A 14,912-nucleotide genomic window follows, 5' to 3' on the forward strand; every position below is an offset into this window, starting at 1 on the left:
GGGCATCGCTGAGATCAGGAACTCGATGGTGCATGGAACATGAAAGTTTAGACAGGTTCGGGCCGCCGAGAGCATAACTCCCTACGTCCTGTGTGTTGGTTTGTATTGCCTTAAATGTGATATCCTTTGGAGAGGGTCCCTGCCCGCCCTATATAGTCTTGGGGGACAGTGTTACATGGAAATCCTAGCCGAATACTAGCACATGAGTCCTACCCGAGTACTACTCGTGTAGTTTCCTTCTGTTCCTACTAATTCTACTCATATCTGAGCAGCTACAATGGGGTAAGGTATGGGTCATGCCCCACCCTTATTCTAGAACATCTATATGTTGTGCACAGTGCCGTGGGTTTAGATTTGACATAGGTTGAATCGAAGAATCAGGCTGAACGTCCATCTTGAATTGCAGTTTTTTTTGTCTTCCAAATAGATCTGAAAAACAAGTTGCCTTCACTGCTCCCCATCAAGGAGCACCAGGTCTTGGAGATTTTGGTCCCAAGGCTCACGGCAGCGTACTCTGAGTCGCTGGAAGAAGAGCACCGTGAGCTGGAGGTCGATCAGTGGCACTTGGAGGTGGATCGTGCTTGGCAGCGGCAGTTGGATCGTGATCGCAACTCCGGCCCCGACTTCGACTCCAAGCCAGAGGTGCTCACAAGATACACATGCAGCGGAGGCACGCTAAGCTCAGGCTCGCATGGCCTGGACTTCGTCAAGACCGAGTTCTCACTCAGCGCACTCGCGACATCCACTCTGGAGCCAACCCAGGGTCTCACCGTGTGGAGCGACACCCTGGCCAAAACCGCTCCCCTCTCGTCCAAGCCATGTTTGAGGATTGCCCGCAGCCGATGCGCGATGGCCAGGCTCACAACGCGTCATACGAGAACATCGAGCTGGCTCGTTCCTGTTGGACGGGAACATCGAGCTTCGTCCGGTGGTGGCAAAAGAGGGAGAGAAAGGATCGGGCTTCTCTCCTCCCACGATGACCACCACCGCTTCCTTCCACTTCGACAACCCAATGCTTCCTTGTCGACTACATCCACCTTGAAGCTTTTCTACACCGAGTCTGCCTACTCCAGCATCCGAGTCGCCATTGACCCCACCGAGTTCTTCACCATCTCCGTGTGGGTTCTCCACCAACTCTGGCCCACGAAAGCCTTCGCGTGACTCGAACCACTATGTGAGACACTACTACAATAACTATTAACCGAGGCGGGCAAAAACTATTAACTGAGATGCTTTTCGCAACCGCCTCGGACCAAAGGTCACGATAGATAACCTATTTCCGAGGCGGTTGCCTGCCCGCCTTGGTTAATCGAATAGAAAAAACAAAAAAAAATAGAAAACCTGCTGACCGCCCGCCAAGCCCCATCCACAGGCCACCGCCACGCGCCTCGCGACCGCCGCCAGATCCGACCCCCCTCCCCCCCCCCCCCGCTGCCCGTCGTGTACCAATGGAGAATGTTACTAGATAAGTCTCACATATGTGCGTATATGTATCTATCTATATTACTGGATAGGCCTACGTATAGTCCTCCCGCGGTGATCTCGACCGTCGATAGGATCACATAGAGGATTTTCTAGCCTCCTGTGGCCGCCCAGGCAGAACCGGGGTTAAAGAGGTGATTTGACCCATGTTGTTAATGAATATTAGCGGTCAAATCCCCCGCTCATATATATATATATATATATATATATATATATATATATATATATATATATATATATATATATATATACCAACGAGCATTGTATTTGCAGGGTCAGAAAAGAACATCTGCAGTTGATTTTGATACATTATTTCACAACCATTTTTTTCGATCTTATTTATTTTTACTGGGATCTTTCTAGTCGATTATATTCTTATAAACTTTGCAGTTGTTTAGTAGAAATATTCTACTTTACAGAACCGTTTTGTCATAGTTCCTACTTCCTAGCTACTCCGTGCTGGTCAAAGTTGCAGGTACAAAAAGGCCATGGTCCTCCCATCATCAGTCATCTCACTATTTCATGTTGCTTCATCAACATCAATACTATATGCCCATAGAGTGTTTTTTGCATTTGGAGATACTGGGTTTTCTTGCATTTCTCCTTACGCTATTTTCAAATATCATATTTATGGCTATTTGGTGATAAAGGAGGGATGAACAATCTGAAAGGATATACTAGATGATGTTCAAAACTCTGGAGGATTGATCTTGCAAATGTGATCACATACGAGGAAGGTGATGTGTGAATTACCAATGCGTTTTTTATGCCACATGTGAGATTGGCATTGGTAATTCTTGAATATATGAGAGAATAAAAGCTCATACTGTGTTCTCCTACAAAGTGATCTTTTACGGTAGAGCTGAGAAGCATCACTGTGAATTCTATGTTGGTCATTGTGTGAACTATATTTGAAATGCCAGAAGTTGACTCTCACTTAGGCTCTAAAATATTGTATCAACTATAGTTGAGGCAAAGTGTCTCTCCTTCTATTGGGATATGTCGTACTATGAGATTGATGCTCATGAAAGAAATTTATTTTTACCCGTAGTAATGCTTGGACGCGCACCTAGTTACATATACAATTGTTGAAAAATGTTCTGGGAATGTTTGTTTTATGGCTACCAGTAAAAGTGGCTCAAAGATGTCTTCTAACCAATTTTACCTTCTCTGATTTGAACGCCAAGGGAAGAGGGGACAAGGGTAAAGGAGTCAAATCATCTCGGTGGTTCAGGCGTCTCACCGCCGTCACAGCCGCCCCCCATCAGTCCTCGATCTTCCCTTCCCGGCCCCGTCGCGATGGCCGCCGCCGGCAAGCCCGACCCTGCCACGCCGCCGCAGCCGCCTTCGGCCGCGAAGGGGGTCTTCATGCGCCGCATCTTCCCCTTCCTCCTCGCCACCAACGTCTTCATCGGAGGTGAGAGAGGAAACCCCGCACCGACTGATCCCCCCCTTTCCACTCATGTGTGCTCGATGGGCTCACTATGGTTCGTTCGATTCCATTTTGGGCTGCGAGCTCTGTCTCCTACGGTTTTTTGGCACTGCCCTGTGTAGATTATGCTCGAGAAAGGTTCGTTGCAAACGATCGATTTGCAGTGAAGATTCGGGATTAAATGCTACAAATAATTAGAAGCCATTCTTGCTTGTTCTAGTTTTATCCGTGGCATTAATGGGTGTTGAACTAGGTCACCTCAGTTTGGTGCTGGTGTTTTCTTGGAAAGACGTCACATTTCCACTTGTATAAAATCTAGGGTTAGATGATCTGGCATGTCGTGGTTAGGTTTGTGGTTGATGCCTTGATGGAAAACGGGAGTGCATCGGTTTATCTCGTGCTGTAGATGTCAAGGGGATACTTTTAGCTGGTATGATATGAATGGTCGTTTTCTGGAAACTACATTTTTCTGTCTTGTGTCAAGAGTAGAGAATTAGATTGTTAAGCGTTTTGCTTTAGTTCCAGAGATTGAAAGCAAGACTTGTATCAGACTTTTTTATTGAATTGTATCTAGTATAAGATTCTCCATGTTAAATGGTCAAACTGAAGGATAGGGAAAATATTTACCACACTGTTAAATGAAGTTCATTATTGATGTGCTCAGTACTTGGAACCATTGGTACCATTCGTAGGATATGCTATGGGGGTTGAAATCAACTTATAGAATTTGATCCTGACCATATAGAATTTAGATTCAATGCTTCTTCAGTGGTAGGTAGTTTATAGAAGAAATGGTCCCCTACCAAGTAGGTGGTATATGCTCCTGTTTAGTAGGAAACTGATTGCAGAAACCAAGTGAACTCCACTTAATGCGCAGTGAGAAACTCTAGAGAATCTCAGCCTCTTATCTGTCGTAAAAGGAAGTTCAACAATCGCTTACAATTACGCTGCTATTTGTAAAACTACATGTCCAAGTGACATTCTTCCAAGAAGTTCAAAAAAAAAAGGTATCACAAACCTTTTTGATGGCTGATCATATATGTAACCAGGTTGTCAATCACCAGCTTGATTTCCCTTTACTGTGGGTTGAGGTGAACAGGATGGATATCCATAGAGTTCATATGAGATAGGATGTGTTATGATTTTCTCTAATTGGTTGATTATTGTTTTTAAAAGAAGGAAAGTACTGTAAGACGCGTTTTAGGATCTGCTAGATATACATGGGCACAAAGCACAATACCATTTACACCAGCTACAAGTTGAACTTGCTATCTGATCGATACTAACATTGCCCTGGTTTCTTTTTAGTCGTCCCACTTAATCTTTCACTGTTGTTTTCTATACTTGCATCACTTCCTGCACAAATTTAAGGAAGTTGTACTGATTGAGGCATGAGAAAGAACTTAATTAGCTAATGTATAATCTGTTAATTGATGTAGGCATGTCTCCCACACTATCATTAGAGTTAATAACCCATGTAGGCATGCCTGTTACACTATGCTTGTAAGCATTCTGTCGTTGACTATGTGGGGATCTATATTTGGCCTTTGAGGCTCTGAAAGCTATTGCAAAAATGCATTTTGCACTTGTCTAGCACACTTGTTTTTATCTTGTGTTTGTTCACATGCTGGCATTCTGCAGTAAATTAACATCCTTGTTCCATTCAGTTTATGTTTTTGCCAAGACCTACAAAAGAGACCAAGAAAAGAAAAATGCTGAGGCTGCTGCTGCCGCTGCCGCTGCTGCAGCATTGTCAACCCCAGCAAGTGCAACTGCAAAGGCTGCAGATCCTGTTCCTGCACCTGCACCTGCACCCACACCCAAAATTGTTCTTCCACCACTATCCGAAGATGAGCAGCGGCAGGTGTACAAATGGATGCTGGAGGAGAAGCGGAAGATCAAACCACGCAATGCTGCTGAGAAGAATAAAATCAATGAGGAGAAAGCTCTTCTTAAGGAGTTCATTCGGGCAGAGTCTCTACCTCGTTTGTGATGATTGCATCGGATGTCCTGCTGATCTTGAATTTTTTTTTCTCCTCCTGCAGTCCAGTTAGGACGTCCTCTGAAACTTGCCTTGTTAGCTGGTGCAGATGGTAGTTTTTTTTTGTACTGTCACGTCTCTTCATTTGGCAACAAAAAGGTTGGTTCCAGTCACCAGGAAACAGTTTTGTTCTGATGAGAACTTTCGTGACCAGGGACAATCGGGAGATGTTTTCCAAGAAGCTCAATGCTGGTGCAAAGCGTTTTTCTTTTTTTTTTTTGTCTAATTGGCCCGCTGTTATTGCCTCCATCTAGCTATGCACTGCTATTCTTAGGTAAGATGAGTTTCGGCTATTCAATTGTTTGGGTCATAATATATTCCTGGAGCCTTTTAATACATGGATTACAGAGTCTTTGAAATCACCGAGCCTGCACCTCCAGGCCAAATATTCCTAACGTTGCTCTGTAAGAAAATGATTGCTGTAATGCTAAGCTTCCGGTGAAGGTCTTGTGAATGGTGAGAAGCCCCACCACTGTCACTACATCTGGTATGTGCTTGTGACTAGGTATTGGACAAGTTTTTATCATGGTATCTGTAACTCACTAACTCAGATGCGTGAATTCTGTCACCTTGCCAGTGTTGTTCAGGTTACTGTCATCCCATCCTACTCTATTTGAATGCGGTATTAATACTGATAAGAGGGTTTGTATAAGGATGGACTATGTCTCCCGCTGTTACTGTGTCTAATATCGATGCTACATGATGACACGCGCTGTGCTACCTCGCTAGTCATGAATCACTTGCCTCCTGTGTTGTGAACATGTTCAGGTGTTCGGTAGCGAAAACTGAAATAGAAGGATAGAGTTGAATCGACCCTTCCACGAAAATCTGTGTCCACGGAAACAACCAACAATCAATTGGAGCTGGAGCAAAGACTAGGTGCTGATGAAACAGCCACATTCAACTTCAAGAATATGCAACACAAGGGCTAGAAAAGGATCCATCCATACTCAGCATGCTATGACAGAGAAGGCATCATGGTAGCTGTTCTAAAAATCTCAAAACAATATCGTTTCAAATAGAGAAGTGCAAGGGGTATATCCTAGTTGTATGTGAAAATAGACACTAATAACAGTTATTTTTTAGAGCTTTTTTTCTTGTACCTGTTAATCCCTCATTTTGAGGTTTAAAGCCTAAGAGCTCTTATACTTTGGTTGTAGACATTCACATGTGAATGTTAAGGTCGGAAGTTTCAATAATCTTAAAAAATAGTTAGTTTGGTGGAGCAATTGAGGAGTTTTATGCAGTTCTTGGATTCCACTAAATAGTTTGAGAGTCCACAAGGAGGGAGGTTAATTTACAGTTAATCGTAAGGAGGGGTTTATGGTCGATGTTCCGACCGTTTTTTTTCTTTTTATTAATTTTTTTGTTATTGTTTGATAAAAAATTCGAAAAAAAATTAAGAAAAAATTTGGAGAGAGCAAAAAATTTCATGGAAATTTTGGAGAGACAGAAAACTTTTTTAAGGGAAAATTTGGAGTGACAGAAAACTTTTTTAAGGGAAAATTTGGAGGTATAGAAAAAAATTAACAAGAAAAATTTGAAAGAGAAAGTTTAACAGAATAAATTAAAAACTTTGAAGAGAAAAACTTTTGCATCCAAAATAAAAAAGGGTGTACCCAGTGCCGTAGGCTTCCCGCACTGTAAACAAAATAAAAAAGCTTGAGTTAAAAAAAATTAAATAGAAAAAAGAAACAAAGAAACAAAAAGAAAAAACATATGTAAGCTCGCCGCTCCCCCGCCGGCGCCTCCATCGGGCCACCGCGCCACCTCCCCTGGTGGCGTAGTGCCTCCATGTCGCGTCGCCTCCCCGCTGGCACCGCCGGACCCGCGCCTCCTCGTCGGAGCCACACCTCCCGTCGAGCAGCGCCTCCCCGTCGGATCCGAGCAGTCGGCTCCGCGGCCGGAGCCGGGACGAAAGGGGAAGAGGGAGGAAAGGGGAAAAGAAAGGAAAGGAGAAGGGCGAAGGAGGAGGGTGTGTCGACCGTATGTTCATAAAGTCACGGTCAACTGGAAATTCATCACTAAGGTCCACAAGATGCTCTGTTTGGTGTTTGTGAAGCTAGATTTTAGAGCTTTTCAAACCATATACACCGTGCATATAGATCTATCACTGGTTGGATCTCTCACATGAAAGAAAAGTTGAAGCATGTAAATTTTCCTATTTTGCATGTAACTTTACTCCGACAACTGAAGCGTTCCCTCATAAGAGGTGACTTAAATGTGATACAAATATCAGTCCCAGGAGACAGATACACATTTATTACATTAGATGATACATCACCGTACAATCCTCCGAGGAGGTGGACACTCGAGACAAACAATAATAAGAAGTAAAAAGGCTACGGTGATATACCAAAGCACGACCCACATGGGATCCAGCTTGTGCTCAGAGTATCGCGCCAGCGAAAGCATCCTGAACAGGGCCAACACCACAGGCAGAGTTGGGTGCGGACGCAACCTCTACTCAACGTCTTCAACCACGAAGTCCGGATCTTCCTCTGAAGCAACAACATATATCGGGGTGAGTATAAACGTACTCAGCAAGTCCAACTGCACCCACGGAGGGAGTATAAACAGAGTATATGCACATGATTAATCAAGGATAAGGCTATCGGTTAATTTGCGGTAAAGCTAATTTTTATGCACGGGGTTATTTGAAAGGATAGGATTTTCAAAGCAAATACCTTGACACGTAGGGTTGATCCACACAGGATCCAAGTTTTAAATTGGTACCGTACTCCTCATCTGCCGTAGCACACGGCACAGCTGCCGAACACTTTACCAAAACAACACATGCCATCCCAACCATTCCCAGAAGAAACACTAGTTATGTGACCAAACCGTAACCCACTCAATACCGTGAGCACGGCTATTCGAATAGTTTTTAACTCTGTAGAGGTGTACACTTTACCCACAAGCGGGGTACCACAGCACGATCACCAAGGGATCCTACCAACGAGGCCCAACCGGGGTATAATTCACAAAGATCTTATCCCGTCTCCTTGATCACCTGCTGCTCACCAGCTCTCCTGATGACTAACAAACTAACTAGTGGGATTTATGCTAAGCCGTTGCCACACACAACGGTCGAGTAGTTGTACGATAAGTTGGGTTAGGTGATATGACACATCAACTCGGTCCTTATTTGTGACAAGATGGATGTCTCCCAACCTTACTCAACCACACAGGTACGAGCACACCTTCTGGCAATTCACACAGAAATGCCATCCATCTCATCGAGACACGTCTTTCATTTATTTTCAACAACTCCACCTTTTTCCCTTCCCACACACTCACATATTTTCTTTTATAAATAATCACATTTGATGTGTAGTAGAATGAATATAAGGCCCTGAGTAATTCTAGCAGTGATTAATATCCACACAGAACAAATCATATGTAGACATTAATCTAGGTGGTCAAGGAATGGTTATAACAAATCAAGGGGTGGCTATCCAACCATGTTTTAGCAGTAGAAACATATGTAGTTTTATAAAACAGGCCAGTAGGTTGTGTTTATAAAATTGGGACAAAATATGCATCAAAGGATGAGATTGAACTTGCCGTTCGCAAAGCCTTCCGGGAAGTCCTGATCGAGGTACTGTCCTTCGGGTTCGGGGTCGCGGTACTGGTCCTCGGACTCTTGCTCGCGTACTGCTCATCGACGAGTTCTTCCTCGTTCACACCGTGATCTACAGCGCACACAAACAAACACACAATAAAGAAAAAGAAATAAAAGTTTTATCGTTGAGCTCGAATCGGAAGAAATTAAGATATAGAGATATGAGTAATATTTTTGGGTGGTTCTCTAATGGCATGGCTGGAATTACGTGTAATCCTACTCGTGAAGGGGTACGTCTTCCCCGGCCTATAAATATAAAGGCTAAGGCCGATTGAGGTTATTCCCAATCGAATCAATACAAAAATTGCATTACCTTTTATCTCTCAAACCCTAGCCTTTTCCAACCCTAGATTACTTTCTTCCTTCATCTCGACGGTGTTTGAAGACGTTCTGAGTGGCCTGCCGACCTCAGAGCAACCCTACGTTCACGAGCTCCGACGGGGTCCCTCCCGAGCTCGCTGTTCTAGGTCTTCACGAGCTCCCTGCTTGCACCGGTCAGACCGATCGGCGAAACCGGTCAGACCGGTCCGCCCAGGGTTTTCGCTGTGTTGATCGTTTTGACAATCGTTGCGCGTTCTAGCGCATTCGAGTGTGTTGGCGCGATTCTGTGTTAACATACTTTTTGGCGACTCCGCTGGGGAGCAGATTAATCTGGTTTTTAAAACCGATCTAATCTAAACTTCTCCAGAAAGATGGGTAATCATGGTGAAATTCACAACGACAACGTCATCAAGGCGACCATGGAGGAACTCACTGAAGATGAGCGCAGGGCCTACCTCATCGATGAAGAGCACCTGAAGGAGCAGTTCCTTCAAGGATTCAAGAAGGAGCGAGGAGGCCTATTCAAGAGGGTCGGGGAGTTCGTGATGCCATCATTCAAGCTGAACCAAGACAAGGTCGAGGTACTTCCTAATGATCCCTCTGAATTAGTCAAGCAATTCTCTCTTATGGTAGATTCGAAAATATCCGCCGCGCAAGTAGTTGCAGGAGCGAGTTTTGGTGGGCTCAATGATCATATTGAGGCACTTAAAAAGGGCAAAAGTGTCGAGGGTGGCACTTATATTCCAGAAGCGAATTCGGCTGACACATCTGCTACCCAGGATCAATTCTTTGGGATGCCGCCGAACTCGTTTCCAGGGCAAACACCGTTGCCATCTGCTGTCCACGCGCCACCGGTCCCACCGGCCTCCTCGACCGGTCAGACCGGTTACACGACCGGTCAGACCGGTCCAACAGGACAGTGTCCAGTTCCCCTTGCACCGCACGCTTCTATTCCCGGTTCGGTCGTCCCTAGCCAAACCAATGAGATAGTGATGCATGACGGGCCTCATACTACATCACAGCAGGGATCTGGACCTCACTGAGGGCCGATTCCTAACATAAACATGACTTACACCAATCCTACCACACAACGTGTTTCGTCCTCTTCGTATGCATCAGCCAGCGGTACTTATTAGGCCGATTTCAACAGGTTTAAAGAGGATTTGGCCGGTGTGCTTAAATCTAAACTTGGGATTGATATGGGTGGGTCGCATTTATATCAAAAGCCATGTCCTCCAGAGTTTGATTTTGTTTCATATCCTGCTGGTTGGCGCGTTCCCGAATTTGTGAAATTTAATGGTGAAGATTCTCGTACGACTTGGGAGCATGTTAGCCAGTATGTCTTGCAATTGGGAGAAGCGGGTCTTAACGATGCTTTGTGAGTTCGCTTATTTTCTTTATCTTTGACTGGAACCGCTTTCTCTTGGTTTTCCTTGCTTGCGCCGGGATCGATTTTAAATTGGAATCAATTAGAGCGCAAATTTCATGATCACTTTTTTAGTGGGGAAGCCGAAGTTAGATTGCTAGACTTAACATCGGTTAGACAAATCCGAGACGAATTGGTTTTGGATTATTTCCAGAGGTTTAAAGCTTTGAAAAACCGTTGTTTCAATTCGTCTCTTTCGGAAAAAGATTTGGCGGATTTGACATTTAATGGCTTGCGTTCTTATTTGAAAGAGAAACTTGAAGGTTTTGATTTCATTACGGTTAATCATTTGCAAATGCGAGCTGTTGATGTCGAATTTAAGTGTAAAAATCCTAAAGATTCCTTTAAGCCTCATCGGTCTAACACGCATGTTGTTGAGAATGATTCCGACTGTTCGGACGATGAGGAAAAGGGAGTGTACGCCGCTGAATTTGTTTGGCCGTCAAAGGACAAACCTTCTATGTGTCCTTCACTTAAGCCGGTTCAAAAGAATCGGCAAAATGAGATGAAATTTATTTTTGATGTTTCCAAGTGCGATAGGATTTTTGATGAATTACTTAAACATGGAAACATTCGTTTGTCTCATGCTATACCATCGCCGGAGGAACTAAAAAGGCATGCATATTGTAAGTGGCATAATTCTTTCTCACATGCTACTAATGATTGTAATGTTTTCCGTCAACAGATCCAATCGGCTGTAGATGAAAGACGATTGGTGCTTTCTGAGATGCAAGTAGACAAGACTCCCTTCCCTGTCCATACTTTGGAACTGAATAATCCAAAGGTTCTCCTTCGGCCGGAGCAAGCCGAAGGGGCTCAAGGGAAGAATGTGGTGATTGGAGATCCAAGGCCGATGAATGCAAATGGCAAGATTCTGGCCCGAGAAGTCGTTGCTGAGAAGACTACTGATGGGAAGCCGACTTTGAGGATTTTTGTTAATGCTCCTAAGCCCGGGGGGCAAGCAAGTTCCTCCAGTCAGCCTGCTGTCCAGGCGCAACCAGTCAGACCGGTAGCATCAACCGGTCAGACCGGGCACAACGACCGGTCAGACCGGCCCAAGGAGCAGCTCCGAACTTTCAAGCCGAAACATCCGGAAGAGGGTACTTGGAAAACAAATGTGCCAAAACTGCAGGGTAGGCGTACAAATTAGGGACCTACCTTTGGGCAGTTATTGAATAAGTACACTAAGGCCGTTCAACAAGATCAGCCATTAAAAAAGAGACCTCATTCACCACCGCGTCGGAGCAATGCTTCGCCTCCAAGGAGGGATTCATCAGGCGTAGGAGTAATTATCCTCAGTTCCCTCCACAGAAGGTGTATGCTACTATGCCTTGGTCCCCACCGGCGTCAAATCCAGTTAATCCGGTGGGGGAACATGAGGGGATTTGGCTCCAGTGCTTTCCAATACCATATCCACCACCATATCAGAGGGGAAAAGATCAAGGACGCCAGTACACGACCGATTGGGAGCACACCAATCTGGTCCAGCTCAGCAGGCGTCACCGGTCAGACCGGTCCCCTATGACCGGTCAGACCGGTCTCAGCAGAGACCGGCGTGATTTGTTCCTCCGCAGGTTGAATACCGCGTGAAGGAAAAGAAGTTAGAGGTGCAATCAGGAGCTACTCCAGAGAAGGCTAAAGCCGAGACTTGTTCAGATCGGCGAGATTAAAGTGGTTGTGCAAGATAAGGGTAAGGAGCCGATGGTGATTGATAAATCGGCTACTTCTTCTGCTCCTCCTATCCAGAAACCTTTTACTGCTAACAATCATGAGGCCAGTGGCAGCAAAGTGGCGGACAAATACCATCAACCTCGTTGGTGTCCCGAGGGATTGACGCATACCCAGAAGAGGAAGCTCTAACGTCTTCGCAATAAGGAAAAGAGGGAGCAGGAGGCAGAGAAGGCGAGGGATGAGTACTTCAATAAATACAGACCCATGATCCCTCAAGGCAAGGTGTGGCAGGTCAAGACAGTTGACCAGCCAGTAGAAGGACCGGTCAAACTGACCCCGGCGACCGGTCAGACCGGTGCTTCTGACCGGTCAGACCGCCCTGAGCAACCGGTCAGACCGGTTGAGCCCAGTGCAGAGAGTACAACCGAATCAGCAGTGCCTATTTTGGTTTCTCGAGTTGATGGAGTAGAACCAGCTCCTCCAGCGACGGAAGAAGAGGAATTGGTGGATTATGAGGCGTCTCCGGAGCGCAACAATTTGGAGATTAACATTGTGCATATGTCTTCGGATTACCTCATAATTCCTGAAGAGGAGGTTGTTCATCTTCAATTTGGGCCTCGTGATGCTGTGTTCCAGAAGCCCAAGGAATCGGATAACCACTTGAAAGCTCTCTACATGAAGCATCCCCTCATAAGAGAAGACTTAAAAGTGCTACAATATCAGTCCCAGGAGGCAGATAACACTTTTATTACATCAGATTACACATCACCGTAGAACTCTTCGCCGAAGTGGGCAGTGAAGCGCCACTATCGTGAGGATAACAACCCACACCCACACAACGATATTAATTATGAAAAGGGGGTCATCAGAGTCTTGCGCCATGCGGAACCTCCTGCGGGTGACCCTAATCCACAGGCAAGGTTGGGTGCAGGACGGAATCTCTACTCAACGTCTTCGGGAACAAAGTCTGGGTCTTCCTCTGTAAAAATTAAGAATGGGGTGAGTACAAACGTACTCAGCAAGTCCAACCACACCCACGGAGGGGATATAAACAGAATATAATGCATCGGTTACATCAAGGATAAGGCTGGGGTTTATCTTGCGGAAAGCAATCTTTTATGCATGGGTTCATTTGAAAGAAAGGATTTTCAAAGCAAGTTTTCTTTGTACTGAGTAAAACGTAATGTTGGCCCACACAGGACCCAAATTTTAAGCTGCTACCGGACTCCTCATCCGCCGTAGCACACGGCACAACTGCCGGACACATTCCCAAAACAACTCACTCCAACCCATCCCAAAATAAACACTAGTTATGTGACCACACCGTAACTCACCCAGTATCATGGGTACGGCTATTTGAATAGGTTTTAACTCTGCAGAGGTGTGCAACTTTACCCACAAGCGGGGTAGCACAGCCCGATCACCGTAGTGTCAGTGTAGATCCCAACAAAGCCATTACCCACCTTAGCTAGACTTGACTAGCCATCACGGGATCCACCAAGGGGTCATTGACCTATCACAGAGGTTTTAACCGGGGCATAAGTCACACAGAGCTAATCCCTTCTCCTTGATCACCCGTTGCTCTCAGCTCTCCTGATGGCTATCAGATTAACTAGTGGGGTTTATGCTAAGCCATTGCCCATTCAACGGTCGAGTGGTTTGCACGATAGTGGAGTTAGGTGAGATGACACACCAACTCGGTCCTTAGTGGTGACAAGATGGGGGCCTGCAGGGGCGGCGTCACGGCAGCGAGCGGCGGCCTGCGGCCGGCGTGCGCGGCGGCGGTGCTGCGGGGCTCGGCGGCAGTCAAGGAGAGGGAAGAAGCACTAGGGGACCCCGCGGAGTCGGGTTCCCCGCTCACCTTGGGTGGGGGTGGCTCGTGGACGGCCCTCCACGGCGGCGGGCGGCAGCGGACAGGGAAGCTCGCGGTGGTGGCGCTGCTGGCTGAGATGGAAGGCACGCGGTGGCGGAGGCGGTGGTGGTGGCCGGGAGCTGCGCGGAGGTGCTACTTATAGGCCGGGAGAGGCGGTGGAGAGGGCGGGGTAGGTGGCCGGCCAGCGAGCTCCGAGGATGGCCATTAATGGCGCTCAGAGTCGTCGTGGCGTCGTGGAGCGGCGGCGCGATTCGCAGTGGCGGTGCAGGTGATGGGATGGCTCAAGCGGCGCCGAGGAGGACGAGCACGTGGAGGGGCCCTGGGCGCTGTGCTTGTCGCCGAGTGGCGAGGCGGCGGCCCTGTGCTCTGCGGTGGAGCGAGCAGCGCGGTGCATAGGGAGGCGGTGCTGAGCGACGGGCGGCGCGGCGAGGCTCCGGGGTGCGTGGAACGCGTGCGGCGCAGTGCGCGAGCATAGCAGTGCGCGGCACGGTGAGCGGCGCGGCGGGCAGCAAGTGGCCATGCGGTACACGTGCGCACGGGTGGGGCGCATGTCGCGGTGGCGAGCGGGATTGGCATGTGTTGCGTTGTCGGGCCAGCCGAGCAGAGACGCGCACGCGCACGCGCACGCGGTCGGGAGCAGGGGCCAGGGGGCGTGCGCGCGTGGAGGAGGGGCGGCACGGGCCGAGCTGCGCTCGGGGGGGGGGGTGCGTGGCAGAGGAGAGGGAGGAAGGAGAGAGAGGGGGGAAAATAAAAGGAAAAGAAAAAGGAAAAAAGGGAAAGAGAGAGAGAAGGAGAGAGATTCGCACCAGCGCCGATCGCGGCGACGATCTCGACTGCACATGCACGCGTGCTGGTCGGCGTGACGCATGGAATGAGGCAGAAACAGGGAGATGGGATAGCGATTGGATGCCGGGACTAGTTTTACGGGCGACCGGGAGATCGGTCGGGAAACTATTTCGAAAAGTCTAAGCTCAACGATTTGAAAAGAGATTTTGAAAATTATTTTTAGCATGTGATTTAATTTGGTGAATTTTTTTCGGG

At 47.0% G+C, this 14,912-nt stretch overlaps 1 protein-coding gene across 1 annotated transcript; it reads left to right on the plus strand.

Annotated features, from left to right (window-relative positions):
- Window positions 1-1,738: 1,738 nt before the first annotated feature.
- On the plus strand, window positions 1,739-5,293 carry LOC120673164 (eukaryotic translation initiation factor 5B-like). The gene is made up of 2 exons (XM_039953888.1): window positions 1,739-2,899; window positions 4,582-5,293. The coding sequence occupies exons 1-2, from the start codon at window positions 2,782-2,784 to the stop codon at window positions 4,905-4,907; spliced, it is 444 nt and encodes a 147-aa protein (XP_039809822.1). The 5' UTR covers window positions 1,739-2,781; the 3' UTR covers window positions 4,908-5,293.
- The last annotated feature ends 9,619 nt before the right edge of the window (window positions 5,294-14,912 follow it).

This window comes from Panicum virgatum, chromosome 5N, assembly GCF_016808335.1.
Source record: "Panicum virgatum strain AP13 chromosome 5N, P.virgatum_v5, whole genome shotgun sequence".
Classification (NCBI taxonomy): domain Eukaryota; kingdom Viridiplantae; phylum Streptophyta; class Magnoliopsida; order Poales; family Poaceae; genus Panicum; species Panicum virgatum.